Source organism: Phyllobates terribilis, unplaced genomic scaffold (assembly GCF_046119375.1).
Source record: "Phyllobates terribilis strain yellow unplaced genomic scaffold, ASM4611937v1 Scaffold_2__4_contigs__length_985480577, whole genome shotgun sequence".
In the NCBI taxonomy this organism is placed as follows: domain Eukaryota; kingdom Metazoa; phylum Chordata; class Amphibia; order Anura; family Dendrobatidae; genus Phyllobates; species Phyllobates terribilis.
The window spans coordinates 50,972,732-50,999,837 of record NW_027362762.1 but is presented as its reverse complement, the minus strand read 5'-3'; the positions used below and the strand labels follow the sequence as shown (position 1 = coordinate 50,999,837).

General features: G+C 52.7%; 1 protein-coding gene across 2 annotated transcripts in view; it reads left to right on the top strand.

The window, feature by feature from the left end:
* The window catches only part of NARS2 (asparaginyl-tRNA synthetase 2, mitochondrial), a 67,410-nt gene that overhangs the window by 9,340 nt on the left and 30,964 nt on the right, over nt 1-27,106 (top strand). For both annotated transcript variants that reach the window (XM_073661687.1, XM_073661688.1), the window contains exons 4-11: nt 16,622-16,742; nt 16,899-17,039; nt 17,828-17,908; nt 18,112-18,212; nt 18,399-18,531; nt 20,988-21,086; nt 22,183-22,220; nt 22,502-22,568. In XM_073661687.1, coding sequence (XP_073517788.1) covers nt 16,622-16,742; nt 16,899-17,039; nt 17,828-17,908; nt 18,112-18,212; nt 18,399-18,531; nt 20,988-21,086; nt 22,183-22,220; nt 22,502-22,568 — 781 coding nt within the window. The remainder of the gene's footprint in view (nt 1-16,621; nt 16,743-16,898; nt 17,040-17,827; nt 17,909-18,111; nt 18,213-18,398; nt 18,532-20,987; nt 21,087-22,182; nt 22,221-22,501; nt 22,569-27,106) is intronic.

Sequence of the window (27,106 nt, the reverse complement as noted above, 5' to 3'; positions counted from 1 at the left end):
TCCCTCCCCGGCACTGACCTGAGAGCTGGTCCTGCGTCTCATGCCTCAGTCCATGTCCAACGTCCATAGGACAGATCAGGCAGTGCCATTTATTCACCCAAATAACCAGTGTCCCTCAAGATGAACCCACCTCCCCCCTTTTCCCACCACCCAACCTAACACCTACACCCAAATCCATATATACAATATATACAGTCATGGCCAAAAGTTTTGAGAATTACACCAAAATTATATTTTCACATGATCTGCTGGCCTCTGGTTTTATTAGTGTTTGTCTGATGTTTATATCACATACAGAAATATAATTGCAATCATATTATGAGTACCAATAGGTTATATTGACAGTTAGAATGAGTTAATGCAGCAAGTCAATATTTGCAGTGTTGCCCCTTCTTCTTCAAGACCTCTGTAATTCTCCCTGGCATGCTCTCAATCTACTTTTGGACCAAATCGTGACTGATAGCAGTCCATTCTTGCATAATCAATGCTTGCATTTTGCCAGAATTTGTTGGTTTTTGTTTGTCCACCCGTCTCTTGATGATTGACCACAAGTTCTCAATGGGATTAAGATCTGGGGAGTTTCCAGGCCATGGACCCAAAATCTCTATGTTTTGTTCCATGAGCCATTTAGTTATCACCTTTGCTTTATGGCAAGGTGCTCCATCATGCTGGAAAAGGCATTGTTGGGCGCCAAACTGCTCTTGCACGGTTAGGAGAAGTTGCTCTTGGAGGACATTCTGGTACCATTCTTTATTCATGGCTGTGTTTTTAGGCAAGACTGTGAGTGAGCCGATTCCCTTGGCTGAGAAGCAACCCCACACATGAATGGTTTCAGGATGCTTTACAGTTGGCATGAGACAAGACTGGTGGTAGCGCTCACCTCTTCTTCTCCGAATAAGCTGTTTTCCAGATGTCCCAAACAATCGAAAAGTGGATTCATCAGAGAAAATGACTTTGCCCCAGTCCTCAGCAGTCCACTCCCTGTACCTTTTGCAGAATATCAGTCGGTCCCTGATGTTTTTTCTGGAGAGAAGTGGCTTCTTTGCTGCCCTCCTTGAAACCAGCCCTTGCTCAAAGAGTCTCTGCCTCACAGTGCGTGCAGAAGCACTCACACCAGCCTGCTGCCATTCCTGAGCAAGCTCAGCACTGCTGGTAGTCCGATCCCGCAGCTGAAACAGTTTTAAGATACGGTCCTGGCGCTTGCTGGTCTTTCTTGGGCGCCCTGGAGCCTTTTTGACAACAATGGAAGCTCTCTCCTTGAAGTTCTTGATGATGCGATAGATTGTTGACTGAGGTGCAATCTTTGTAGCTGCGATACTCTTCTCTGTTAGGCCATTTTTCTGCAGTGCAATGATGGCTGCACGTGTTTCTTTAGAGATAACCATGGTTAACTGAAGAGAAACAATGATACCAAGAACCAGCCTCCTTTTAAAGTGTCCAGTGATGTCATTCTTACTTAATCCTGACTGACTGATCGCCAGCCCTGTCCTCATCAACACCCACACCTGTGTTAATGGATCAATCACTAAAACGATGTTAGCTGCTCCTTTTAAGGCAGGACTGCAATGATGTTGAAATGTGTTTTGGGGGTTAAAGTTCATTTTCTGGGCAAATATTGACTTTGCAAGTACAGTAATTGCTGTTAAGCTGACCACGCTTTGACATTCAGGAGTATATGCAAATTGCCATTACAAAAAATGAAGCAGTAAACTTTGGAAAAATTACTATTTGTCTCATTCTCAATACTTTTGGCCATGACTGTACAGAAACAAACAATACAATAACCACAACTGACAAACCCCAAGTTCGGCGCCTGCAGCCCTACATCACTGTCTACTGATCAAAAACAAAAATCTATGGTGTCAGCAGCAGCCCACCACCAGGAGAGGAGATGACCAGACTAGGGCACACTAAAAGAAAAGCCCCTCCAGAGGAGAGCGGCCCTCCGTGTACCCAGTCTCTCATACTCCAGAGAACACACCTTCACCAGGTCACCGAGTATGGTCCTAAACACATCGTCCACTGGGAGGATTTTCCGTTGCGTCGATACTAAGCACCGTGCGTTCCACGTGTGATACCTAACCACTGCGCTAACTAGAAATAAGGTGCAGCGGTCCCGACCACCCAGGTCCCCGAATGCTCCATAGGCCCATTCCGCATAAGAGAGACCGGCCAGCCGGGGCCAGCCAGTGGAGGTGCCCACCCTGTTGTACACCTCTGTGTTAAAGGGACAACGAAGCAGGAAGTAGTCCATGCTTTCAAGCATGGTACCACAATGCTCCCGAGGACAGTTCCTGTCCTCAGAGCTCCTACACTTCAGATTGTCCCTCACACACAGTTTCCCATGGAAGCAACGCCAAGCCAAGTCCCAAACCTTCGAGGGGATCCTGATAGAATTCAAAAGATGCAGACCCACCCCAAGATCCCGACTTGGGCAATCCCTGAGCGCCAGAGGCCTCTGAAAATGGGTCAACAGAACCCTTTTGTCAAGGAGCTTCCTTGGCAGAGTCCTGACCTCCCACATTCCCAGACCCCACCGGCGAATTACCTTCAGAACCACGGTAGCGTAAGCCGGGAGATGTCCATGCGGTGTGCGGAGATCCTTCACTTGCCCTCCTGTCTTCCATTCCTGGAAGAAAGGCTGAAACCATCCCCTACAGGAGAATACCCACGGAGGAGCCCTCTCTTTCCAGAGGTTTGCAATATTGATCTTAATGAAGGTATTCACAAGGAATACCACAGGGTTGACCATACCCAACCCTCCTAGTCTCCTCGTACGGTAAGTAACCTCCCTCTTGACCAGGTTCAGTCTATTCCCCCATAACAGTTGGAAGAACAAACTGTAGACCCGAGTCCAGAGAGGCTCCGGCAAGATGCACACACTGCCCAGATAGATCAGCAAAGGGAGCAGGTAAGTTTTGATCAGGTTTACCCTTTCCCTTAGGGTCAAAGACCAACCCTTCCATTGGTTCACCTTCTGAGTGGCGATCTCTAGCCTGCTGTCCCAATTTTGTTTGGGGTAATCCCCCTGGCCAAATTCGATGCCAAGAACTTTTGCAAAGACTTTGGGTTCTGGAAGGGTGTCCGGGAGATCAAAACCAGGATCTCCTCCTCCCAGCCAGAGACTCTCACACTTATCCCGGTTGATCTTAGACCCGGATGCCTCCGAGTAGCGATTTACCTCTGACATCAGCCATTCTGCCTCCCCATCAGAGGAAACAAAAACGGTGACGTCATCGGCATACGCCACCAGTCTCAGAGTGGCTTCCGGTGCTGCCCGGTCCATCCCGATCCCAGCCAACGGTCCACGCTCCACCCTCCTAAGAAGTGGGTCAATCGCAAACAAGTACAGTGGCGGGCTCAAGGGACAACCCTGGCGAACACCACACCCAACCTCAAAAGAGCTGCCAATCCAACCGTTCACAAGCGGGAAACTCTCTGCCCCAGCGTACAAGGTCTTAAGACAATCAACGAACCCCCTTGGCAGGCCATACCTCAGAAGGACAGACCAGAGGTACTCATGATTAACCCGATCAAACGCTTTTGCCTGGTCCAATGACAGCATGTACCCCTTCCAGTGACCAGCCCTACCCTGCTCCACCGCCTCTCGGATACAGAGTGCAGCACTAATTGTACTGCGGCCCGGAACAGAGCAATGCTGGGCCCCCGAAAGGAGCTGGGGTGCAAATTTCACCAGCCGATTAAACAGCACCTTTGCCAAAACCTTCCTGTCTGCATTGAGAAGCGCTATGGGACGCCAATTCTCAATGCAAGATGGGTCCTTACCCTTTGACAAGATGATCAGGGCAGACCTCCTCATTGACTTTGGCAGAGTGCCCGAGGAAAGACACTCATTGAATACCTCAGTCAAGAGGGGAACCAAGGCGTCCTTAAAGGTCTTATAGAATTCAGATGTTAAGCCATCTGGACCGGGAGATTTCTTCAGGGCAAGCCCTTCAATCGCCAACTTAACTTCCTCTTCCCTGATCATCTCTGTCAAAACACCAAGAGAGGGGTCTACCCCTGGTTCGGGGACGGCTTCAGCCAGAAAAGCCGACATCTCATCCCAATCCAGATCCCTCTTCCCCAAGAGGTGCGAGTAGAAGGATCTGACGACCTCCAGGATCCCTAATCTGGATCTGTTCAGGGACCCCGCAGTGTCAACCAGTCCTGTAACAACTTTGCTATTCACTGACATCTTGCAGTTTCTGAAAAACCGCGACAATGAGTAATAATGGCATAAAACAACAAAGTTTATTGGTTAATTAAAAAAGTATGCAATAGTGGTACAAAAATTTTTTTTAAATACATATTAATATTAAGACAGTGGGTAACTGTTGGATCAAAGAGAGAGAAAAACTCCCATAACTTCTTCAAAACCCCTTAATTAACCAATAAACGTTGTTGTTTTATGCCATTATTACTCATTGTCGCGGTTTTTCATTGCTCCCTGAGTAGGCAATTCTTTACTCACGGTCATGAGTGGTGAACCGGTCCATGTTGTCACCACCGACCTGTGAGTCTTCTAATATGTTGGCCCAAGTGTTTTCTATATCTTGCAGTTTCTGTAAGGGTCGGGCGAGCGGTACTTCCCGTAATCCCTCTCAAAAACCAAAGATGCGTGTCTATCATACTGACACCTCATTAGCAAAGATTTCACTCTGGAGATCTCCTCGCGGCTACCTCCAGTTGAGACAAGATGCTCGAGTTTCCTCCTCAGGCCCTGATACAGGCGGTACCTGTCCAGGCTCCTGAGGCTCGAGAGCTGGCGGAAGAATCTCGCCACCCTTTTCTTAAACATCTCCCTCCACTCTGACTTACTACTACAAAGATCCAGTAAGGGTACCTGGCTCTGAAGAAAATCCTCAAAGGACTGTCTTATCTCCGCTTCTTCCAAGAGAGACGAATTGAGCCTCCAAAAGCCTCTTCCCATCCGGGGGGTTTCTGTAACATTCAGGGAAAACAAAATCATACAGTGATCGGAGAACTCCACCTCAACAACAGATACTGCTGAAGAGACGGCTTCCTCCTTTAAATAAAACCTGTCTATCCTGGACCTACAGTTACCTCTATGATAGGTGAACCACTCGTGGCCTGGGGTGTGCCGGATGTGGACATCCACCAGGCGAGCCTCACTAGCTATACTATTAAGGGCGACGCTATCATAAGTCAGCTTGTCTCTGGAACCTCCTCTATCCCGGGGCTTCGTGACAGTGTTGAAGTCCCCTCCAAAGACGACCTGCCGACTCGTAAAAAGGTAGGGCTTGATCCTCGTAAAGAGACACTTCCGGTCCCACTTAGATTGGGGACCATAGATGTTAATGAGCCGAAGCTCCTGTCCCTTCATGAGGACATCTAATATCAGGCACCTCCCCATTTCTAACTCAATAACCCGTCGGCATTCTACCGGTGCGGTAAAAAGGACCGCCACTCCGCTATACGTCTCGGCCGCAAGAGACCAATAGGAGGGCCCGAGTCTCCACTCCCTCTTAGCTATAAACACCTCTGCCATATTTGGCAGCCTGGTCTCTTGCAAAAAGAAAATGTCAGCTTCAACCCGGCTGAGAAAATCAAAGGCCGCAAATCTAGCCATATTTGACTTAATGCTGGCGACATTAATGGACGCCAGCGTCAACGGAGTGGGTACCGCCATCATTGGTGATTAAGTTAGACGGCTTTCCTCTTCCCACTCCCCTTATCCTCTGCCTCAGAGGAGGAATCCTTCCCCCTCTTTAATGACACAGAGGTGTCCATTCCAGCATTTTTCCTTCTTTTCTCGTCCTCGTCTCCGGACTCTGGGCCAGTCCCTCCCCCCAAGGACCTTGCATCCCCAGGAGAAGGAGACTCGGCACCCCCTGTAAGCTCCGCTGAAGCCGGAACCTCACCCTCAGCCTCCTCCTCAGAGGAAGAGATGTTATCAAGGGCTTAGAACCGGTTAGAAAGACCAACCAGAGGGGAGTCGGTTTTACCTTCCTTGGTCAGAGCGGGAGAAGATGTTTTATCTCCCTTCTTTTTGGTGCCGAGCTTACGCTTGTTCTCTAGCCACCGCTCATTATCCTCATCCATACTTTCATAATAGGAGGATTCTGAGGCAGAGGCAGTTTCCTCCCTGTGGATCCTCCTGACCTCCTCATCCAACTCATCATCCCTCGGGGCCTCAGCAGCAACACTGGCATCCAGGACAGGGGCTGCCCCGGTAGTCTGGGGCTCGCCCCGCTCCCTCTCCTGTCTGCGCTTGTCTAGACGCCTCAGCTGGGCAGGCGTCTTTTTATTGCTTTTCTTCCCTGGCCCCTCAGCTCCCCCACCCCTGCTAGTCCCCTCCCCAGCAGAATCGGCCTCACGGCTTTCTCCCACCGGGGTCTCGACTGCATTGGCGAAGGAGCGAGGACAACGGCTGAATGGGTGACCCAACTCGCACACCTAATCTCCACACAAGAGGCAGCAAGATGGCCGACACCCCCACACAACGCGCATTTCTGCACAGTGCAGTTTGCACTGAAGTGTGTGGGGTCTCTGCACCTGTGACAGAGCTTCGGTTGCCCCAGGAAGGCAGATGATGGAATGTGGGCAACCGTACCACCTGAACGCTTAAGTTTTACCATAAACGTCCAGGCCCCTGACCAGATACCAAACTTGTCGCGGTTTTTCTTTGGCATCTCCACCACCTCTCCATACCGACCAAGCCACGTCATGATGTCATAGCAAGAAAGCGACTCGTTACGAGTCATCACGGTCACTTTCTTGATCTGGTTTTGGCGAGACACTGCCTGAACTGCAAAGTCTCGCCAGCCGGGCTCATTTTTTGCCAACTCATAATTCGCCCAGAAGAGCTCAAGCCCCTCCGGCCGAACAAAGCTGACATCAAACTCAGGCGTGGAATAGGGATGTATCAAGGCGTAGATGTCAATCTCCTTGAAGCCCATCCTCAGCAGGAGCTCCACAACTTTAGACCTTGGAGGACATGCATCACTGCCCCTCCACCGAAGACGGACCACATTCCTACGCACACTGCCTGGCCCGGCTGTTGGGAGGGTCCACACTGTATTCCCCCCCTTTTTGCTCTCAGAAGGCCCCGAAGCCATGCCTCTCTATCCAGAAGGATAGATCAACCTCTCGACCCTCTACCATTAGTGATCTCTCCCCCTTCTTTAGAGCCTCCAGAAGGCGCCGTTGCAACATGCCGTCCCCAAAGCCCGGAGACGAGGAGGATGGCCTATTTGCCCCGGAGGTGACACTGGCATAACTCTGGACAGGTGTTGCCACCCCCGGGGGGGTAACCGGACCAGTGACCACATCAGCCCCAACAGCATCACCATTACCCACCTCCATCTCACCCTCCACCAAACCAGCAACCACACCACTAGACAATGAATTATCCTCATTCACCTCCACCACCACATTCATTCCTGCTGGACCAGTAACAATGGCGGATGATATTTTGACCTCCGCATCAGGCACAAGGGGCTCAGTCACCTCCATGGAACTGGAGGCGACCTCACCCCTGGTCTTATGTGTGCCCTCCACATCATCGGTCGGTAATTTCCGCTGTTTGGCATTCGGAATAATGTGCCGCTGATCTTTAGCTGCAGTTAGGCGCCGCTGATCTTTAGCATCAGGATCTTCCGGACCAGCGACGCCAACACAAAATAGCACTTTCGTGGGAGGACCAGAACGCTCAGCTCCGACAACCCCCTCACACTGCTGCCGCTTCTCAACTAAGTGATCAGCGGCAACAGCATTCAGAGGCGCCGAGGCTACCGGAGCTGCCCCCGACACCGGGCTGCTCCCCCCTCCCACTGAGGAGCGCACCACAGCATCGTGGCCTGACCGAACGCCCGCCGCCGGGCCGCCCTCACTGTCCAGCCTCTCGGCTGATGCACCTCCTGCTGCGTCCCCGCTACTACAAGCAGAGACCGAGCTCTGCGCCTCACTACCGCGCTCTGTAATCTCCCCGCGCCTTTGCACCGGATCCACAGCAGAATCCGGGCTGGGCTGGTCAACGGGGCTTATACAGCGAGCTGAGCCTGCCGCCGACTCAGGGGGTACAGGGAGGGGGGCATAGACATAGCTTACCGCTTCCTGCAGCTTTGGCTTGGTCTTCTTTGCCTTTTTGTGGTCCCCAGGTGCCTCTTCTGGTAGATCGTCACCAAGATGGAAGTTTTGGAGGCACACTGGGGACTCCAGGAGCTTAATCTCAGCCATTAGCGCCCCTCCCTGGCCGCTGCTGTCACTGTCCTCCCCAGAGCCGGCAGAACTGCGACCGGATGTCACTGTCGCCTGTCCTGCAGGGAGCTTGCTGCACGTGGCCTGCGGGTGACTTTGCAGGCTGCCAGGTGGGGCTTCCTGCTGGTCATCATCACTCTCATCATCCACCTGGCTCTCAGGCTGCAGCCCCATCTGCCTTTGCTCTCTGGTATCAGCCATTTCTCTGAAGCGGTCTTCATTTATAAGTTTTTCTTTGAATGGACCACTCTGCTCTCTGATGGTGGCTTTCCTAAGTACCAGCAGGTGAATCTCGCTGGTCAGTCGCTTTACCTCGGCTTGGAGCTTGGCCTTCCTTGGTTTGGAGGCCCCTGCAGCTTTTGCGCTTGTGCAGCGCAGCTCCTCCCGAAGTCTCCTGATCAGCTTACTGGCATCTTCATACTCACGGAGGTGGATCATGACCCGGGAGGCATAGGTGGACACAGACTCCCGGGGTCCCTGCAGCGCCCAACCCCCCTCAGGGAGGTCGGCCTCACCTCCGTGAGCACTCAGCTTTCCTCCGGAAGGAGCGCCATCATGCACACCACTGTCAGGCTTTTCCTCCATGCTGGAAGCCTTGCGGCTTCTAGGGGTCTCCACAATCCCGGGGGGAGTAGGAGCCACATTGCTGCGACTCCTGGTGGAGCGTCTCACCCCCGAGTCCTCTGATGTGCAGGCCGGTTGCTGGTTTCTTCTGCCCCCCGCCGGCCTGGTTCGGGAAGCAGAAGCCTGGGACTTGGCTCCTTCACTCATCCCAGAAACCCGCTCCCTCCCTAGGTAAGAGAGAGCAGGTCCCCAGGTGGAGAGGTGTTGGTTTCTCAGAGATCAGGAGCACACAGCAGGATCTGCAGCCACCACACCTGCAATCACCACACTGACTAGCAGCTGATCAGAGCTGCACCCAGTATGCTGCTGGTGGAGTCACTGTGTACATACATTACATTACTGATCCTGCACTGATCCTGAGTTACATCCTGTATTATACTTCAGAGCTGCACTCACTATTCTGCTGGTGTAGTCACTGTGTACATACATTACTGATCCTGAGTTACCTCCTGTATTATACTCCAGAGCTGCACTCACTATTCTGCTGGTGCAGTCACTGTGTACATACATTACATTACTGATCCTGTACTGATCCTGAGTTACATCCTGTATTATACTTCAGAGCTGCACTCACTATTCTGCTGGTGTAGTCACTGTGTACATACATTACTGATCCTGAGTTACATCCTGTATTATACCCCAGAGCTGCACTCACTATTCTGCTTGTGCAGTCGCTGTGTACATACAGTACAGACCAAAAGTTTGGACACACCTTCTCATTTAAAGATTTTTCTGTATTTTCATAACTATGAAAATTGGACATTCACACTGAAGGCATCAAAACTATGAATTAACACATGTGGAATTATATACTTAACAAAAAAGTGTGAAACAACTGAAAATATGTCTTACATTCTAGGTTCTTCAAAGTAGCCACCTTTTGCTTTGATGACTGCTTTGCACACTCTTGGCATTCTCTTGATGAGCTTCAAGAGGTAGTCACCGGAAATGGTCTTCACTTCACAGGTGTGCCCTGTCAGGTTTAATAAGTGGGATTTCTTGCCTTATAAGTGGGGTTGGGACCATCAGTTGTGTTGTGCAGAAGTCAGGTGGATACACAGCTGATAGTCCTACTGAATAGACTGTTAGAATTTGTATTATGGCAAGAAAAAAGCAGCTAAGTAAAGAAAAACGAGTGCCCATCATTACTTTAAGAAATGAAGGTCAGTCAGTCCGAAAAATTAGGAAAACTTTGAAAGTGTCCCCAAGTGCAGTTGCAAAAACCATCTAGCGCTACAAAGAAACTGGCTCACATGAGGACCGCCCCAGGAAAGGAAGACCAAGAGTCACCTCTGCTTCTGAGGATAAGTTTATCTGAGTCACCAGCCTCAGAAATCGCAGGTTAACAGCAGCTCAGATTAGAGACCAGGTCAATGCCACACAGAGTTCTAGCAGCAGACACATCTCTTCAACAACTGTTAAGAGGAGACTTTGTGCAGCGGGCCTTCATGGTAAAATAGCTGCTAGGAAACCACTGCTAAGGACAGGCAACAAGCAGAAGAGACTTGTTTGGGCTAAAGAACACAAGGAATGGACATTAGACCAGTGGAAATCTGTGCTTTGGTCTGAGGAGTCCAAATTTGAGATCTTTGATTCCAACCACCGTGTCTTTGTGCGACGCAGAAAAGATGAACGGATGGACTCTACATGCCTGGTTCCCACCGTGAAGCATGGAGGAGGAGGTGTGATGGTGTGGGGGGGCTTTGCTGGTGACACTGTTGGGGATTTATTCAGAATTGACGGCATACTGAACCAGCATGGCTACCACAGCATCTTGCAGCGGCATGCTATTCCATCCGGTTTGCGTTTAGTTGGACCATCATTTATTTTTCAACAGGACAATGACCCCAAGCACACCTCCAGGCTGTGTAAGGGCTATTTGACCAAGAAGGAGAGTGATGGGGTGCTACGCCAGATGACCTGGCCTCCACAGTCACCATACCTGAACCCAATCGAGATGGTTTGGGGTGAGCTGGACCGCAGAGTGAAGGCAAAAGGGCCAACAAGTGCTAAGCATCTCTGGGAACTCCTTCAAGATTGTTGGAAGACCATTTCCGGTGACTACCTCTTGAAGCTCATCAAGAGAATGCCAAGAGTGTGCAAAGCAGTCATCAAAGCAAAAGGTGGCTACTTTGAAGAACCTAGAATATAAGACATATTTTCAGTTGTTTCACACTTTTTTGTTAAGTATATAATTCCACATGTGTTAATTCATAGTTTTGATGCCTTCAGTGCGAATGTACAATTTTCAAAGTCATGAAAATACAGAAAAATCTTTAAATGAGAAGGTGCGTCCAAACTTTTGGTCTGTACTGTACATTACATTACATTACTGATCCGGAGTTACATCCTGTATTATACTCCAGAGCTACACTCACTATTCTGCTGCAGTCACTGTGTACATACATTACATTACTGATCCTGAGTTACATCCTGTATTATACTCCAGAGCTGCACTCACTATTCTGCTGGTGCAGTCACTATGTACATACATTACATTACCGATCCTGTACTGATCCTGAGTTACATCCTGTATTATACTCCAGAGCTGCACTCACTATTCTGCTGCAGTCACTGTGTACATATGACGCGCCCCCTGGGACATATTCCTTTTTGAGGGGAATACCCGGCACCGGATCAGATGGGGGGTTGTAGTCTCCGAGCGGCTGTGACCCGGTCCCGTGCCCAGGGCGTCAAGCTCAGGGTGATGTGGCAGTCTTTACTGATGTTATTAAAGTTCGTTGTGTCGACTACGCCACCCGTTGTGATGCGGTCACTGTGGCCGCCGCTGCAGCAGGGTCCGCTGAGGCTGATGGTGGATGCGCAGCTTGGTGGGATAACCCCCAACGGGAGGGGTATAGCCTCAGAGGGGACAGGCGCAGAGGATGGGGGTTGTGGTGGTGCGGTGCAGCCGGTAATGATGACAGACTCGGGTAGTGCAGTTAAGGGTCTTTACTTACTGCAGATGTTCCTGGTCACTCTAGCTCCAAGTGACCTCCCGAGCCGTGCTGCGTCCACCAGGTCCTGGATCCGGCCAACCCCCAAACAAGTCCGGAGCGTGGCCCTGAGCTCTCCCTCTGTCCTTTCTTCAGCCGTCCCCACCAGTGATTCACCTAAGTCCAGCTCCCTCGGGCCTTCTGTTGGGCAACCTTTGGCCTTAGGTTCCCTGACCCTTCCTGTGGTGTGCCTTCAGGGTGAATGTAGTGGGTGACCGTGACAGACACTGCCCACGGTCTCCGGTCTCTGGCTGGGGAATGTCTTTGCCCCCACCAGCTTGGGTTCCGGTACCCTCTTGCTGACTCCTCACCCGGTGTTCTTATTTGGGTTCTTGGGTCCCTTCTTTGTCCCCCCTCTGGGTCTTTCTTCACTCCACTCTCTCTCTTCAGGGCCTCTCTTTCTTTCAGCTGCTCCTCTGCCAGCTTCCGCTCCTCCTCATCTGACAGGCTCCTCTGCGTCTGACAGGCTCTCTGCGTCTGACCCTGATCCTAGTTGGTGCCCTCCTTATATATCCCTCTATGTGTGAGCTCAGGTGACCAGCACCCAATGAGCTCCTACCACTACCCAGACTGCTCCCCCTATCTGCCCCTACACTACATGGGATGTTCCTCCCCCCTCCCACTCCAGCCAGGAACAGGCTCGGTCGCACCTGCACATTTCTAAGTGGGAGTGCCGTCGGCCTGCTCCTCTGGAATGGGATGTATGTAGTGCATGCAGTCTATCTGAGCTCAGTTCCACACTCCATCCTTACCCGGGAGTGGAATATCACACCTCTGGGTTGAGGTGCAATACTCCTGTAGCAGCCGAATCCTCAGGGTGCTACATTCCCCCCTGGTAAACCACAGCACGTCCTCGGGCTGCAAAGACAAAAACACCAAAACATACAAATTTTTATAAACATATAAAACATATAAAATATTATATATATATAACTTTTTCATATAGACATCATTATAACATTCTCGTCGTCTCTTTCTTTCTTCCTCCTCTGGTCACCGTGCAACTCGTGACCAGGTAAAGTGCGACAGTCTTTTGATAAGCAGTTTCTCATAAAACCAGTAGGGGGCGCCTTAGGAAGCGCAACTATGTACAGGGAAGTTTTGGCCGTTCTCAGTCCCCGGCCAAGTAAAGGGAATGGGATGGCTGCTCACAGTCCTCAGCCTGGTTTGGGTAGGGGACACACGGGTTAAACTGTTCACTGGTCCCAACGGGGACTAAACTTTAAAGCAGCCACGGTTACTTGGGTACCCCGACGGGTAACTATTTACAGTCCTTTGTACTATCTCAGTCATAGTACCTTCTAGCCTTGAACCCGTCCGGGTCTTCTGGCTCCTCCTCCCTACACCGCAACTCCTCCTCTGTCAGGCGATGCACGTGGAGGGCGTAAGGTCCCTTGGCACACTTGTGCCGGGTGAACGTTACCTCGTCACCGACGTAGAGGTCACGGCCTTTGTGACCCTCTGGCAGGTGAGACTCGACATCCCGTCGGGTAACGAAGACGTCACCCATGGTGTTCCGGTCCTTTATGAAGCCCCACCCATGCTGCGCATTAAACTTTATTACCGTCCCGATGGTACGGGGACGATCTGCTGCATAGGGGTCCCTTCTGGTCCGACTCTTTTGCTCCGCGCTGCGGGTCCGGGCCCATTGCTCTCTGGCCCGCCTCTCCTCCCGCTCTCTCTTGAACTCTGCCAGCTGTTGACGGCAACACTCGGTACGCTCTGCTGCAGCTGCCCGAGTCTCTCCGGTGAACCCCATCAAATCTTCTCCCGTGGGGTCCCACACGAACTGGGCTTCCTCGAGTGGAGGCGAGACCCGAGTCACGGGCTTTGGAGCCGGGATCAGGGGCTCACACAGGGGACCTAACTTCTTTTGTCGCTCCAGTTCCAAGAATTCTTTGGGCCAGATGAAGGGCCGCCCGTCCGGCCACGCTAGCTGGCTGAAGGGGTCCTCTCCCAGACTTGGCACCCTTGATGTTACGGGTGCGGGCGCGATGGTGGGGGCGCCCAGGTTGCCCAGGCCTTGCGGCCAGGCCTGGGGCATCTGGAAGGTAAATGGAACTGTTAACACGGCGGCACCCTGGGCCACCTGGCCTTGCGACCAGGCCGGAGGCTCCGCGGAGGTAGATGGCTCTGCTGGGGATGCGGCGCCCGGAAACGCTAGGCCTTGCGACCAGGCCGGAGGCTTCCCTTCCTTCGCCACGCTCCGGGTCACGACGCGTGACGTCACTGGGGTCGCGACGGCGGCTTCCGGTCGGGGCCTAGTCGGTGGCGGTGTCATGGCGGTCTCGGGTACAGCCGGGGGACTTTCGGGCTCTGCGACGGGGAGCTGGGGCAGGTGGGTGGTCTTCCGGTATGGGGTATAGGCGTCCCCCTTACCTGCTGCCATGCGTCTCGCTCCCTCTTCTGCGCCGTCTCCGGCCTTGGGTCCTCCCGCGTCATCCGCAGAGGCAGTCGGTGTCTTCTTCCAAGGGAGCGGGTTCCGTGGACGGGTTCCAGCTTGCTGGGCCATCTCCCGGCCCCACTCCGCCAGGATCTCCCTCTGCACTCGGGCCATCCTTCCCGCGAGGCCCTCCAGGGCACTCCGCGCGCACTCCCGATCTCGGGGAAGCTGCGCCAGGATCTCCGCTAAGCCTAGCGGGGTTGTTGACTCCAGCAGGCTCCTGACCATCGGGTCGGTGCTGCTCTGCTCTGCTTCCGGCAGGCTCCTGGCCAGCGGGCCGGTGCTGCTCTGCTCTCCTCCTTCTTCCTTCTGCAGGCTCCTGGCCAGCGGGCCGGTGCTGCTCTGCTGCCGCTCCATTCCCGGGTCTACTCTTCCTCTTCTCGACTCCGGGTGCTCTCGCTCTGGACACCTTGCCTCCGGGTGCGCTCGTTCTAGACTGCTCCAAGCGACACCCATCTTTTCTCTTCTCTTTCGTCTCCTCCCACTTCGAGGGCGGTCCCGGGGCAACTCGGTGACTGTCAGCTCCAGGGGTAGTTCTTTCACGCTGACAGACACCTCCAGCATCACAGTCTCTGTTGGTGGGGGCGGTTTCCACTTTTGGCGCCATTTTCTGTCCTGGCCCACGATGGGAGGTGGCCTCTTGCCCTCCTTTAGCACGCCCATAATGGCGTCCGCTGCTCTTCCAAGGCGGGAAATCTGCGGTTTTGGCGGGAATCGCTTCCCAGTGGCGGGAAACTCTGCAGATGGCGGGAACAAGCTGGAAATGGCGGACAATCGGCGGGAAACGACTGGTGATGGAGTCCGATGGCGTGGACCCTCCGGAACCGGCGGGAGACTTCTTTCTGAGGTAAACTTGCACTTTTCTTCAGGCACGCAGTACCCGGGTGTTGCGGGCACGTAATCCTGCCGACTACGCCAAAGTTGACGCGCCCCCTGGGACATATTCCTTTTTGAGGGGAATACCCGGCACCGGATCAGATGGGGGGTTGTAGTCTCCGAGCGGCTGTGACCCGGTCCCGTGCCCAGGGCGTCAAGCTCAGGGTGATGTGGCAGTCTTTACTGATGTTATTAAAGTTCGTTGTGTCGACTACGCCACCCGTTGTGATGCGGTCACTGTGGCCGCCGCTGCAGCAGGGTCCGCTGAGGCTGATGGTGGATGCGCAGCTTGGTGGGATAACCCCCAACGGGAGGGGTATAGCCTCAGAGGGGACAGGCGCAGAGGATGGGGGTTGTGGTGGTGCGGTGCAGCCGGTAATGATGACAGACTCGGGTAGTGCAGTTAAGGGTCTTTACTTACTGCAGATGTTCCTGGTCACTCTAGCTCCAAGTGACCTCCCGAGCCGTGCTGCGTCCACCAGGTCCTGGATCCGGCCAACCCCCAAACAAGTCCGGAGCGTGGCCCTGAGCTCTCCCTCTGTCCTTTCTTCAGCCGTCCCCACCAGTGATTCACCTAAGTCCAGCTCCCTCGGGCCTTCTGTTGGGCAACCTTTGGCCTTAGGTTCCCTGACCCTTCCTGTGGTGTGCCTTCAGGGTGAATGTAGTGGGTGACCGTGACAGACACTGCCCACGGTCTCCGGTCTCTGGCTGGGGAATGTCTTTGCCCCCACCAGCTTGGGTTCCGGTACCCTCTTGCTGACTCCTCACCCGGTGTTCTTATTTGGGTTCTTGGGTCCCTTCTTTGTCCCCCCTCTGGGTCTTTCTTCACTCCACTCTCTCTCTTCAGGGCCTCTCTTTCTTTCAGCTGCTCCTCTGCCAGCTTCCGCTCCTCCTCATCTGACAGGCTCCTCTGCGTCTGACAGGCTCTCTGCGTCTGACCCTGATCCTAGTTGGTGCCCTCCTTATATATCCCTCTATGTGTGAGCTCAGGTGACCAGCACCCAATGAGCTCCTACCACTACCCAGACTGCTCCCCCTATCTGCCCCTACACTACATGGGATGTTCCTCCCCCCTCCCACTCCAGCCAGGAACAGGCTCGGTCGCACCTGCACATTTCTAAGTGGGAGTGCCGTCGGCCTGCTCCTCTGGAATGGGATGTATGTAGTGCATGCAGTCTATCTGAGCTCAGTTCCACACTCCATCCTTACCCGGGAGTGGAATATCACACCTCTGGGTTGAGGTGCAATACTCCTGTAGCAGCCGAATCCTCAGGGTGCTACACATACATTACATTACTGATCCTGAGTTACATCCTGTATTATACTCCAGAGCTGCACTCACTATTCTGCTGGTGCAGTCACTGTGTACATACATTACATTACTGATCCTGAGTTACATCCTGTATTATCCTCCAGAGCTGCGCTCACTATTTACTCCTGACGTCTGTTCTTTGCTCAGTGCCGTCAGTTTCGGCAGTTCGGTGGAGATCTGCGGGTCGTTGGTGAAGAGTCCCAGCAAGAAACAGAATGTGGAGCTGAAGGCCGAGCAGATTCGTGTATTAGGAGACTGTGACTCTCAGGTAGGAGGAGACGCAGTCACTGATGCTGCAGGCGATGTGTGAGTTTCCGTGCTGCGACCATGCGGCGGTGCAGCTCTCTCCCCCCTCTCACAGCTGCAGATATTGATGTGAAATATCTGTGTTACTTCATTGTTTTTTGTTTTGTTTTTTTTGCAGGATTTTCCCTTAAAAGTAAAAGAGCATCACCCTCCAGAGTACGTGCGGCAGTTTCCTCACCTCCGCTGCAGGGCAAACGCATTCAGCTCCTTACTCAGGGTCCGCAGCGAAGCCACGGCGGCCATACACCACTTCTTTAAGGTTTGGATGTTTCTCCTTCGGTCCGGGGTGTTATGTCGGGTGTTCCTGTTTAAATCTTCCATCCCTTCCGTTTTGTGTATGCAGCTGCTGTGCAGAACTAGGTGTCTCCACGGTTACAGACTACAAACAGAACTCTGCGTAGTCTGATTCTGCATCACGTATCAGTCCTTCCCTCTCCTGCTGCCTACAGGGTCTGAGTCTGAATGTAACAATGGAGTCACATAGCTCTGCATGGAAGCGGCGTACCCAGAATATTTCAATCAAAATTATTTGCAAATTTGTATTTTTTAGCAGACACCTTTAATGCCATGGTCCTTAACCAGGGCATTTAAGGGGTTAAAAAGTGCATTTTTGTCATGGTCGTGGCAGAAAAAAAAATGCACTGCGGCAGCTTCTTGTGAACACGGCCTTAAAGCAAATTCCCCCTTTTATAATTAGCAGCATTATGCAATGTCGCCACTAGGTGGAGCTGCTTTTTGTTTGATTTTTGCAGTCATAATTCAGTTTCTTCTTATTAAAGGGGTTGTATTTTTAAATTTTTTGGGTATTTTTTATTTTTTCCTAATTCTGGGAAAGCTTGGTGACAATTCGCAGGAGAGCGGTAAAGGCTGCCTTTTTGATTATATTACCCATTTTTTTCTGTTTTTCTGAGCTGTTATTTACTCTATCACCACATGAGGGCGCCAGAGTATAAGGAAAATTTCTCCGTGAATCGTGCATTATCCTCGTGTATCAGTACCGTCACCGTAATGCTCCACCATGTGTAATTATCTTCTCTCCGGCAATAGAGTAATGGATTCGTTCACATCCACACCCCCATAATTACCTCTAACGACTGCGAGGGCGCTGGAGAACTCTTCCAGGTGGAGGTAAGTTTGGGACTTCAGCGAGTGGGAGGCATTTAAAGGGTCTTTTTTTTCTGCATTTGCTTTAGAGGTGGATCTTTTCAACAATCTTTTATTCTCTGTTATCAGCCACTTCATAGCCTTTTTAGGAGGAGTGAGCAACGATACTGATATTTCTCCACTAGAGGGAGCACTGTCCCAGTTACTGATTTTCTCATTTCCCATAGGCCCCCGGCAGACACAGCGGACCGCAGGGTGACGGCGGGTTTTTCGGGGTTCCTGCGTTCCTTACCGTGTCCGGACAGCTGCACCTGGAGATCATGTCAGGGTAAAGCTGCCAAACCTTCCAGGCCCCCCAATGTGACCCCTGACTCCATCTCAGGGCACCTGTTATATTCACCTCTTTCCTGTAAACCTGGGACGCGTACACTTGGGGGGTCCTATAGATCGGACCCCCGGGGATCATACAGTTGGCTTGTTTTATTGATAACTTTACTTTTTATTTTTCTTTCAGGGGGTTCCAGAAAGTCTTCACCTTCGGCCCCACGTTTCGAGCCGAGAATTCACAGAGTCGGAGACATCTGGCCGAGTTCTACATGGTGGAAGCGGAAATCTCCTTCACCGAAACCCTGGAGGATATAATGCAGGTAGGTGCGGAGAGGGGCCGTGCCATGTGACTCCGCTGCCCCCTGTATGGTCCTTCTGGGGGTGCGGAGAGGGGCCGTGTCATGTGACTCCGCTGCCCCCTGTATGGTCCTTCTGGGGGTGCGGAGAGGGGCCGTGTCATGTGGCTCCGCTGCCCCCTGTATGGTCCTTCTGGGGGTGCGGAGAGGGGCCGTGTCATGTGACTCCGCTGCCCCCGTGTATGGTCCTTCTGGGGGTGCGGAGAGGGGCCATGTCATGTGACTCCGCTGCCCCCTGTATGGTCCTTCTGGGGGTGCGGAGAGGGGCCGTGTCATGTGACTCCGCTGCCCCCTGTATGGTCCTTCTGGGGGTGCGGAGAGGGGCCATGTCATGTGACTCTGCTGCCCCCTGAATGGTCCTTCTGGGGGTGCATAGAGGGGCCGTGTCATGTGATTCCGCTGCCCCCTGAATGGTCCTTCTGGGGGTGCGGAGAGGGGCCGTGTCATGTGACTCCGCTGCCCCCGTGTATGGTCCTTCTGGGGGTGCGGAGAGGGGCCGTGTCATGTGACTCCGCTGCCCCCTGTATGGTCCTTCTGGGGGTGCGGAGAGGGGCCGTGTCATGTGACTCTGCTGCCCCGTGTATGGTCCTTCTGGGGGTGCGGAGAGGGGCCGTGTCATGTGACTCCGCTGCCCCCTGTATGGTCCTTCTGGGGGTTCGGAGAGGGGCCGTGTCATGTGACTCCGCTGCCCCCTGTATGGTCCTTCTGGGGGTGCGGAGAGGGGCCGTTTCATGTGGCTCCGCTGCCCCCTGTATGGTCCTTCTGGGGGTGCGGAGAGGGGCCGTGTCATGTGACTCCGCTGCCCCCGTGTATGGTCCTTCTGGGGGTGCGGAGAGGGGCCGTGTCATGTGACTCCGCTGCCCCCTGTATGGTCCTTCTGGGGGTGCGGAGAGGGGCCGTGTCATGTGACTCTGCTGCCCCGTGTATGGTCCTTCTGGGGGTGCGGAGAGGGGCCGTGTCATGTGACTCCGCTGCCCCCTGTATGGTCCTTCTGGGGGTGCGGAGAGGGGGCGTGTCATGTGACTCCGCTGCCCCCTGTATGGTCCTTCTGGGGGTTCGGAGAGGGGCCGTGTCATGTGACTCCGCTGCCCCCTGTATGGTCCTTCTGGGGGTGCGGAGAGGGGCTGTGTCATGTGATTCCGCTGCCCCCTGTATGGTCCTTCTGGGGGTGCGGAGAGGGGCCGTGTCATGTGGCTCCGCTGCCCCCTGTATGGTCCTTCTGGGGGTGCGGAGAGGGGCCGTGTCATGTGACTCCGCTGCCCCCGTGTATGGTCCTTCTGGGGGTGCGGAGAGGGGCCATGTCATGTGACTCCGCTGCCCCCTGTTTGGTCCTTCTGGGGGTGTGGAGAGAGGCCGTGTCATGTGACTCCGCTGCCCCCTGTTTGGTCCTTCTGGGGGTGCGGAGAGGGGCCGTGTCATGTGACTCCGCTGCCCCCTGTATGGTCCTTCTGGGGGTGCGGAGAGGGGCCATGTCATGTGACTCTGCTGCCCCCTGAATGGTCCTTCTGGGGGTGCATAGAGGGGCCGTGTCATGTGATTCCGCTGCCCCCTGAATGGTCCTTCTGGGGGTGCGGAGAGGGGCCGTGTCATGTGGCTCCGCTGCCCCCTGTATGGTCCTTCTGGGGGTGCGGAGAGGGGCCGTGTCATGTGACTCCGCTGCCCCCGTGTATGGTCCTTCTGGGGGTGCGGAGAGGGGCCGTGTCATGTGACTCCGCTGCCCCCTGTATGGTCCTTCTGGGGGTGCGGAGAGGGGCCGTGTCATGTGACTCTGCTGCCCCGTGTATGGTCCTTCTGGGGGTGCGGAGAGGGGCCGTGTCATGTGACTCCGCTGCCCCCTGTATGGTCCTTCTGGGGGTTCGGAGAGGGGCCGTGTCATGTGACTCCGCTGCCCCCTGTATGGTCCTTCTGGGGGTGCGGAGAGGGGCTGTGTCATGTGGCTCCGCTGCCCCCTGTATGGTCCTTCTGGGGGTGCGGAGAGGGGCCGTGTCATGTGACTCCGCTGCCCCCGTGTATGGTCCTTCTGGGGGTGCGGAGAGGGGCCGTGTCATGTGACTCCGCTGCCCCCTGTATGGTCCTTCTGGGGGTGTGGAGGGGGGCCGTGTCATGTGACTCCGCTGCCTCCTGTATGGTCCTTCCGGGGGTGTGGAGGGGGGCCGTGTCATGTGACTCCGCTGCCCCCTGTATGGTCCTTCCGGGGGTGCGGAGAGGGGTCGTGTCATGTGACTCCGCTGCCCCCTGTATGGTCCTTCTGGGGGTGTGGAGGGGGGCCGTGTCATGTGACTCCGCTGCCTCCTGTATGGTCCTTCCGGGGGTGCGGAGAGGGGTCGTGTCATGTGACTCCGCTGCCCCCTGTATGGTCCTTCAGAGGGGGTTGATTTAGTAGATCGCTGTATTTCCGTCATCCTTCTTTCTTCTTTTAGGTTATGGAGAATCTATTTAAAGACACGACTGCAGCGTTGCTGTCCGCCTGCCCCGAAGACATGAACCTTTTCTTTAAGCATGTGTCCCCGGGACAGCAAGTAAGTGTGAAGTCAGAGGCTATGTTCACATGTGCCATTTTTGCAGCTTTTTTATTTTACAGTGGCATCAGATTTCACTCATCTCCTTCATTCGCTGCATTGTTTTTTCCTTACTTTTTTTTTCAAATCTGCAGTCATTTTTTTCAGTGTTTTTGCAGCGTTTTTTTAACCAATTGAAAATGAATAGAAAAAAAAAATAAGCTGCAGGTAAAAACGCTGCAGAAACACATGTAGAGCATTGTTCTCGGCAGCACGAGTCTTCTTTACACAGGACTATGCGCTGCCGAGAATATTTTTTTTTTTTGTGTGTGTGTGAGAACCGAAACATAATTTCACCCAGTGAATGAGCGTTTTGCTCATTCGTCGGGTGATCAGCTGCCTGTTCACACTGCACGTTCCTCCTGTGAATCCTATAGAGTGAATAGACTTATTCTATGCCTGGGCTTCATAGGCGTACCAAAATGGCGGCTACCATAGCAGTCCATCACCTCCCCGAAATCGCATCCTGGGGAATTGACGCCTGATTGGACACCACACTGTGATTTTTCCAATTAAATGCCCCTGTCAGGAGATTGACTTTATCATTTAAGGGGTTAAACGACAGCTATTAGAGCAACTTTACAAGCAGGGTTCGGGCCGTGTAATGCAGTTCCTGAGCCGGAACACGTGAGGTAACCTGACTATTTTGTTTGGACCGGAAGACTCGAGTTGCTGCTGTTAACCATTTAGCTGCTGCTGTTAACCATTTAGCTGCTGCTATCAATCACTGATGCCGGCGTTTAAATGGCCTGCTTGCTGCTGTGCTCATGTATAGACTCCCATTCTCCCAACCTTACTATGGCAGTTCGGGGCAGCCTGCTGAAGGTCTCTTCGCCCGCTATATTGGTACTCATATGAAGCTCAGCCACCTGCCGTGATTACGCTATATACTGCAATACTGCAGTCCTAAGTATAGGCGATCAAATGGTTGCAAGTTCAGCTGCCTTAATCCTTATTATGTATAGTTTATATGGAAACAAATCTATTTATCTTTTTTTTTTATGATTTTTGATGCATTTTGACTAATTTCATTTTTTTTTTTTTCCTACTTCACCAGGACCGGCTGGAGCAAATGATGAAGAATAGTTTTATTGTGTAAGAATTTAATAATATTTACACTTTTGGGCCTCTAGGGGACAGCAACTACCCTGATACCGGCCCTGGGGGTAGGTATAGATCACATACACTTTAGCTGTGTCCGGAGCAGAAGACACGATGCAGACACAGAAAACTCCTTTAAGGACCAGGTTATACACAGTGTTCATATGTTGTGTGGCGGCGCTACAACTCCCAGTGTGTCCTTTCCCTGTCCCCGTCAGGTGACGATTGTACACCACGGCTCATTTCTTACTTTTTTTCTTATTTCTCCTTTCCAGAATGTCTTACACCGAAGCTGTAGAAATTCTCAAGAAAGTGGCAACTTCATTTCAGCACAAAACTGAGGTTGGTGATAAGTCAGCGGTCAGTGACAAAAGCACTCCTGGGTTTCTTATTAAAGCCTTTAACACAATTATGTCTCCAGACAGATATATAATATAATATAATATAGATACATATATAATAGCATACCATGGTTTTGTTTTGTTTTTTAAATTTCACCCGTCCATTGCAGAGATATTAGCAAAGTATTTGTCAGCTAATGAGTTAACTTTTGTTAAGTCCAAGTGGGTGTTACTAGATATTTTTTTACTGGGGGTGTGTACTTCTTCTCCCTGTATGATGCTGACCAATCATAAGCAGGCAGCAACACACTGGAGCAAAGGCGGAGCTAGTTTTTATTCGTACTCCCATGACAGCACCACCAGAGAGGATCCGCCCATCATGGACAGGAAACCTACAGGTTAAAAAGGGTGGCACCTCTCTCCCGCCTCAGTTTAGGTTTCCTGTCCATGATGGGAGACCTATCAGGTTCCTGCTGGAGGATTATTGGAGTGGTCTCTTGCCCAGAGGGATAGACAGGGTACCTGGAGCGATGAGGTTCCTCCCCTGGTCGGTCCTCTTCTTCCTGGAGACGCCACGGCAGGGCTCATTGGGGCACCTCCGTGCGCGTTGCGGCCAGTGTGACATCCCCTCACTGGAGCTGGATGGTCCGCTGTATGTGTGGATGGAGGCCGCATGCGGGTAAGACTACCCCCCCCCCACCCCACCCCAACAGGCGGTACAACGTCGTTCCCGAACCGGGTCCAGCCGTTCTACTAAGAAGTTTACCGCTAAGAGCAGGAAGGAAGGTCCTGTCGTTCGGCGTGATCCTCCGCCGGTTAAGAAGGATTCCTCTGCTTCTACGGTACCGCATATGCCAGGGGGTAAGTGGACTCTCCGTGAAAGTTCTACTAATTGCTCCTCTTTTTTCTTCTCTGTCTATGGAATTTTTTTCAGAGCAAGAAATGTACTTTTAAAGCAAGGCATAAAGAATGTACCCTATGCTGCAGCCCGCTCCCTGATGCATATACTAAAAAACTGTGCCAGCCTTGTATTGACAAGGTGATGGTGGAAGAGACCCCAGGGTTTTCTTTAGGCCTTAAAACCTTAATTAAAGAAGAAGTAGGCAAGGCCTTGCGTGAGAATTCTGAGGTCAGGCATTCCCCTCAGGACCCTCGACCGGGCTCAGACGCCGACATCTCGGACATTTCTTCCTCTTCCCTATCCTCCTCTGATAGCGAATCTGAGAGACAATGCTTCCCTTTAAATGAGGTGGATGCCTTAGTGAAAGCTGTCCGTTCTACTATGGGCATTGTGGATGCTAAACCAGAGAAGTCCCGGGAAGATGTTATGTTTGGAGGTTTAGGTCAAAGAAAGAAAAGATCCTTTCCCATGAACACAAAAATGAAGGATCTTATTGAAAGAGAATGGCAGAAGCCGGACAGAAAGGGCAGCATCCCTCCCTCTTTCAAAAGGAGATATCTGTTTGATTCCGCATGCTCCTCCTGGTCAAAGGCTCCAAGGCTTGATGTAGCCATTGCCAAAGCTTCAAAAAAGGCTTCCCTCCCCTTCGACGACATGGGAGCTTTAAGAGACCCCCTGGACAGACGAGCAGATACCTTTTTGAAAGGTACCTGGGAGACAACTACAGGAGCCCTGAAATCAGCAGTGGCTGCCACCTGCACATCCAGGGCCCTGATGGTCTGGCTTGAACAGCTGGACAACCAATTGAAAGAAGGTGTCCCCAGGAAGGAGATCATTTCTTCTCTCCCCCTAGTCCAGGGTGCAGCGGCCTTTCTTGCTGACGCATCTGCGGACTCTGTCAGACTAGCAGCAAAATCGTCAGCTCTTTCAAATGCTGCTCGGCGAGCCCTTTGGCTAAAATGCTGGCCGGGAGATGTACAAACAAAGTCTAGACTCTGTACAATTCCTTGTGAGGGTGAATATCTTTTTGGCCAGACTATGGATGATCTGTTGGAAAAAGCAGGAGATCCTAAGAAGGGCTTTCCATCTGTACCTCTACCCTCTTTTAAAAGATCCTTTCGGAGAAAGAAGTTTGTCCGTAGGCGATTCTTTAGAGAACAGGAGAAATTCGAGGAAAGGGGTCGCAAAGGTAGAGGCCTACTCTTTGGTTCTTCTTCCAGAGATGAGCGGAAGCCAGGGGAACCACAATCCACCCAGGGTGGGGGGGGGGGATTGTCATTGTTTTTTCCGGCTTGGGAACGTATCTAACATAGCGGTTGGGTTTTGGGCCTAATTAGATTTGGTCTTAAATTTCAGTTCCAAACCCTTCCTTACAGGAGATTTGTAATTGTTCCCTCTAGTTCCTCCCCAGAGCGGCAGGCTGCCCTCATATCGGAAATACAAGACCTAACAAAGAAAAACGTCTTGATTGAGGTTCCGAAAACAGAAGAGGGAGACGGATTCTACTCCTCACTCTTCTTGGTTCCCAAGCCGGATGGGTGTTTCAGGACTATCATAAATTTAAAATCTTTAAATAGGTTTCTTAGAATAGACACCTTCAAAATGGAATCGATAAAAACAATAATAAAATAGCTTTTTCCCCACTGTTTTATGGTTGTCCTGGATCTAAAAGACGCCTACTACCATGTCCCCATTCATAAGGATTATCAAAAGTATTTAAGATTAGTCATCAAAATCAAAGGGGTGATAAAACACTACCAGTACACCGCCCTTCCCTTTGGATTAGCTATAGCCCCAAGAGTTTTTACTAAACTGGTGGCAGAAGTGATGGCCCACATAAGAGAAAAAGATATTTTAATAATCCCGTACCTCGATGATTTCCTGATAGTGGGGGACTCCTTTGCGCAATGCGAAGCCCACCTTCAGGTAACAATTTCTATCCTACAAAGACTAGGTTGGTTCCTAAATTTAGAAAAATCTAGATTAATTCTGTAGCATCGGCGTCGCTGCCTCCTGCTAGGCAGAGACGCCATTCCCCTCACCTCCCTGCTCCGTCCTCGGCGTCCTCCTCCCGCGCTGCCGCTTCCCGGGCACTGTGCTTAGGGCGCGCGCGCTCCCTCTCTCTTAAAGGGGCCGCGCGCGCCGTTCTAAGGAGTCCCCGGCCAATTGCCGGTGGAGCTCCCATATATAAGGCACCTCCTCCAAAATGGAGGTGCCCGAGCAAAGTTGTTGCAAGCCTTTCACCTCTGCTTCAGCACTCAGGTCCCGTTGCCACTCTGTTTTCCAGCTCTGTCTACTTGCTTGCATTCCCTGCGGTCCGACAGTCTGTCTACCAGCATCCGCCAGTCTGTCTATGGACCAGTCCGCCTGTGGATCAGGAGGCACCTGCCTGATACCTGCCTGATACCTTCCTGATACCTGTCTGAGACCACCTGCCAGCCAGCCGAGAGACTCTTACCCGCTCACCTGGGAGAGCTCACCTGCTATCCGCCTGCTAGCCTACCTGGAGGCTCTGCCGTCACTTGCCGTGACCACCTGCCAGCCAGCCGAGAGACTCCTACCCGCTCACCTGGGAGCGCTCACCTGCTATCCGCCTGCTAGCCTACCTGGAGGCTCTGCCGTCACTTGCCGTGACCACCTGCCAGCCAGCCGAGAGACTCTTACCCACTCACCTGGGAGCGCTACCCGCCTGCTAGCCTACCTGGAGGCTTTGCCGTCACTTGCCGTGACCACCTGCCTGTCTAGAGAGACTTTCCCCATCACTTGCCGAGACCACCTGCCCTTCTGCCCAGAGACTGTTCCTGTCACTTGCCGTGTCTACCTGCCCGCCTTCCCTGGGAGCCACCCGCTTCCTTACAAGGACTGCCCCTTTGTATAGTAGCTCAGAGGTTCCACCTCCCAGACCCGTTACAGTTTGCTCGGGCCATGGAACCCGGTGGCACCCAAGCTCCCTCGCTCTCGGACCTATGCCATGAACTATCCCGTCAGAGGTCCCAACAGGAGTCCATCCTGAGCCACCTGCGTAGTGTTAACTCCCGCCTGGACACACTGACTACCTCTTCGGGACCTGCTTCCAGTCGCACGACTCCTACCCCGGCAGCGTCGCTGCCCATCAATACCATGGCATCCCTTCCCGGTCCCCGCCTTTCCGCCCCGCCTCATTTTAGTGGAGATCCCGGTCAGGCACGGGGCTTCATTAACCAGTGCACCCTGCACTTCGAACTTTTGGCACACCAGTTTTCCACCGACCGAGCCAAAGTGGCCTTCATCATGTCCCATCTCACTGGGGAGGCTTGGCTTGGCTAAATCCTCTATGGGAGAGAGGAGACCCCCTGGTGTCCAACCTGCCAGCCTTTCTCATGGCTTTCCGGAAAGTCTTCGACGAACCAGGACGAAAGACCTCATCCGCCTCATCTCTGCTACGCCTCCGTCAAGGGAGTCTCACCGTGGGCCAATATGCCATACGGTTCCGTACCCTTGCTTCGGAGCTTGCCTGGGATAACGACGCCCTGGTGTCCGTCTTCTGGGAGGGTCTGTCCGGTCAAATTAAACATGAACTTGCCGGTCGGGAAATTCCTACCACTCTCGGCGACTTAATAACACTTGCCACCCGGATTGACATCCGGTTCCAGGAGCGT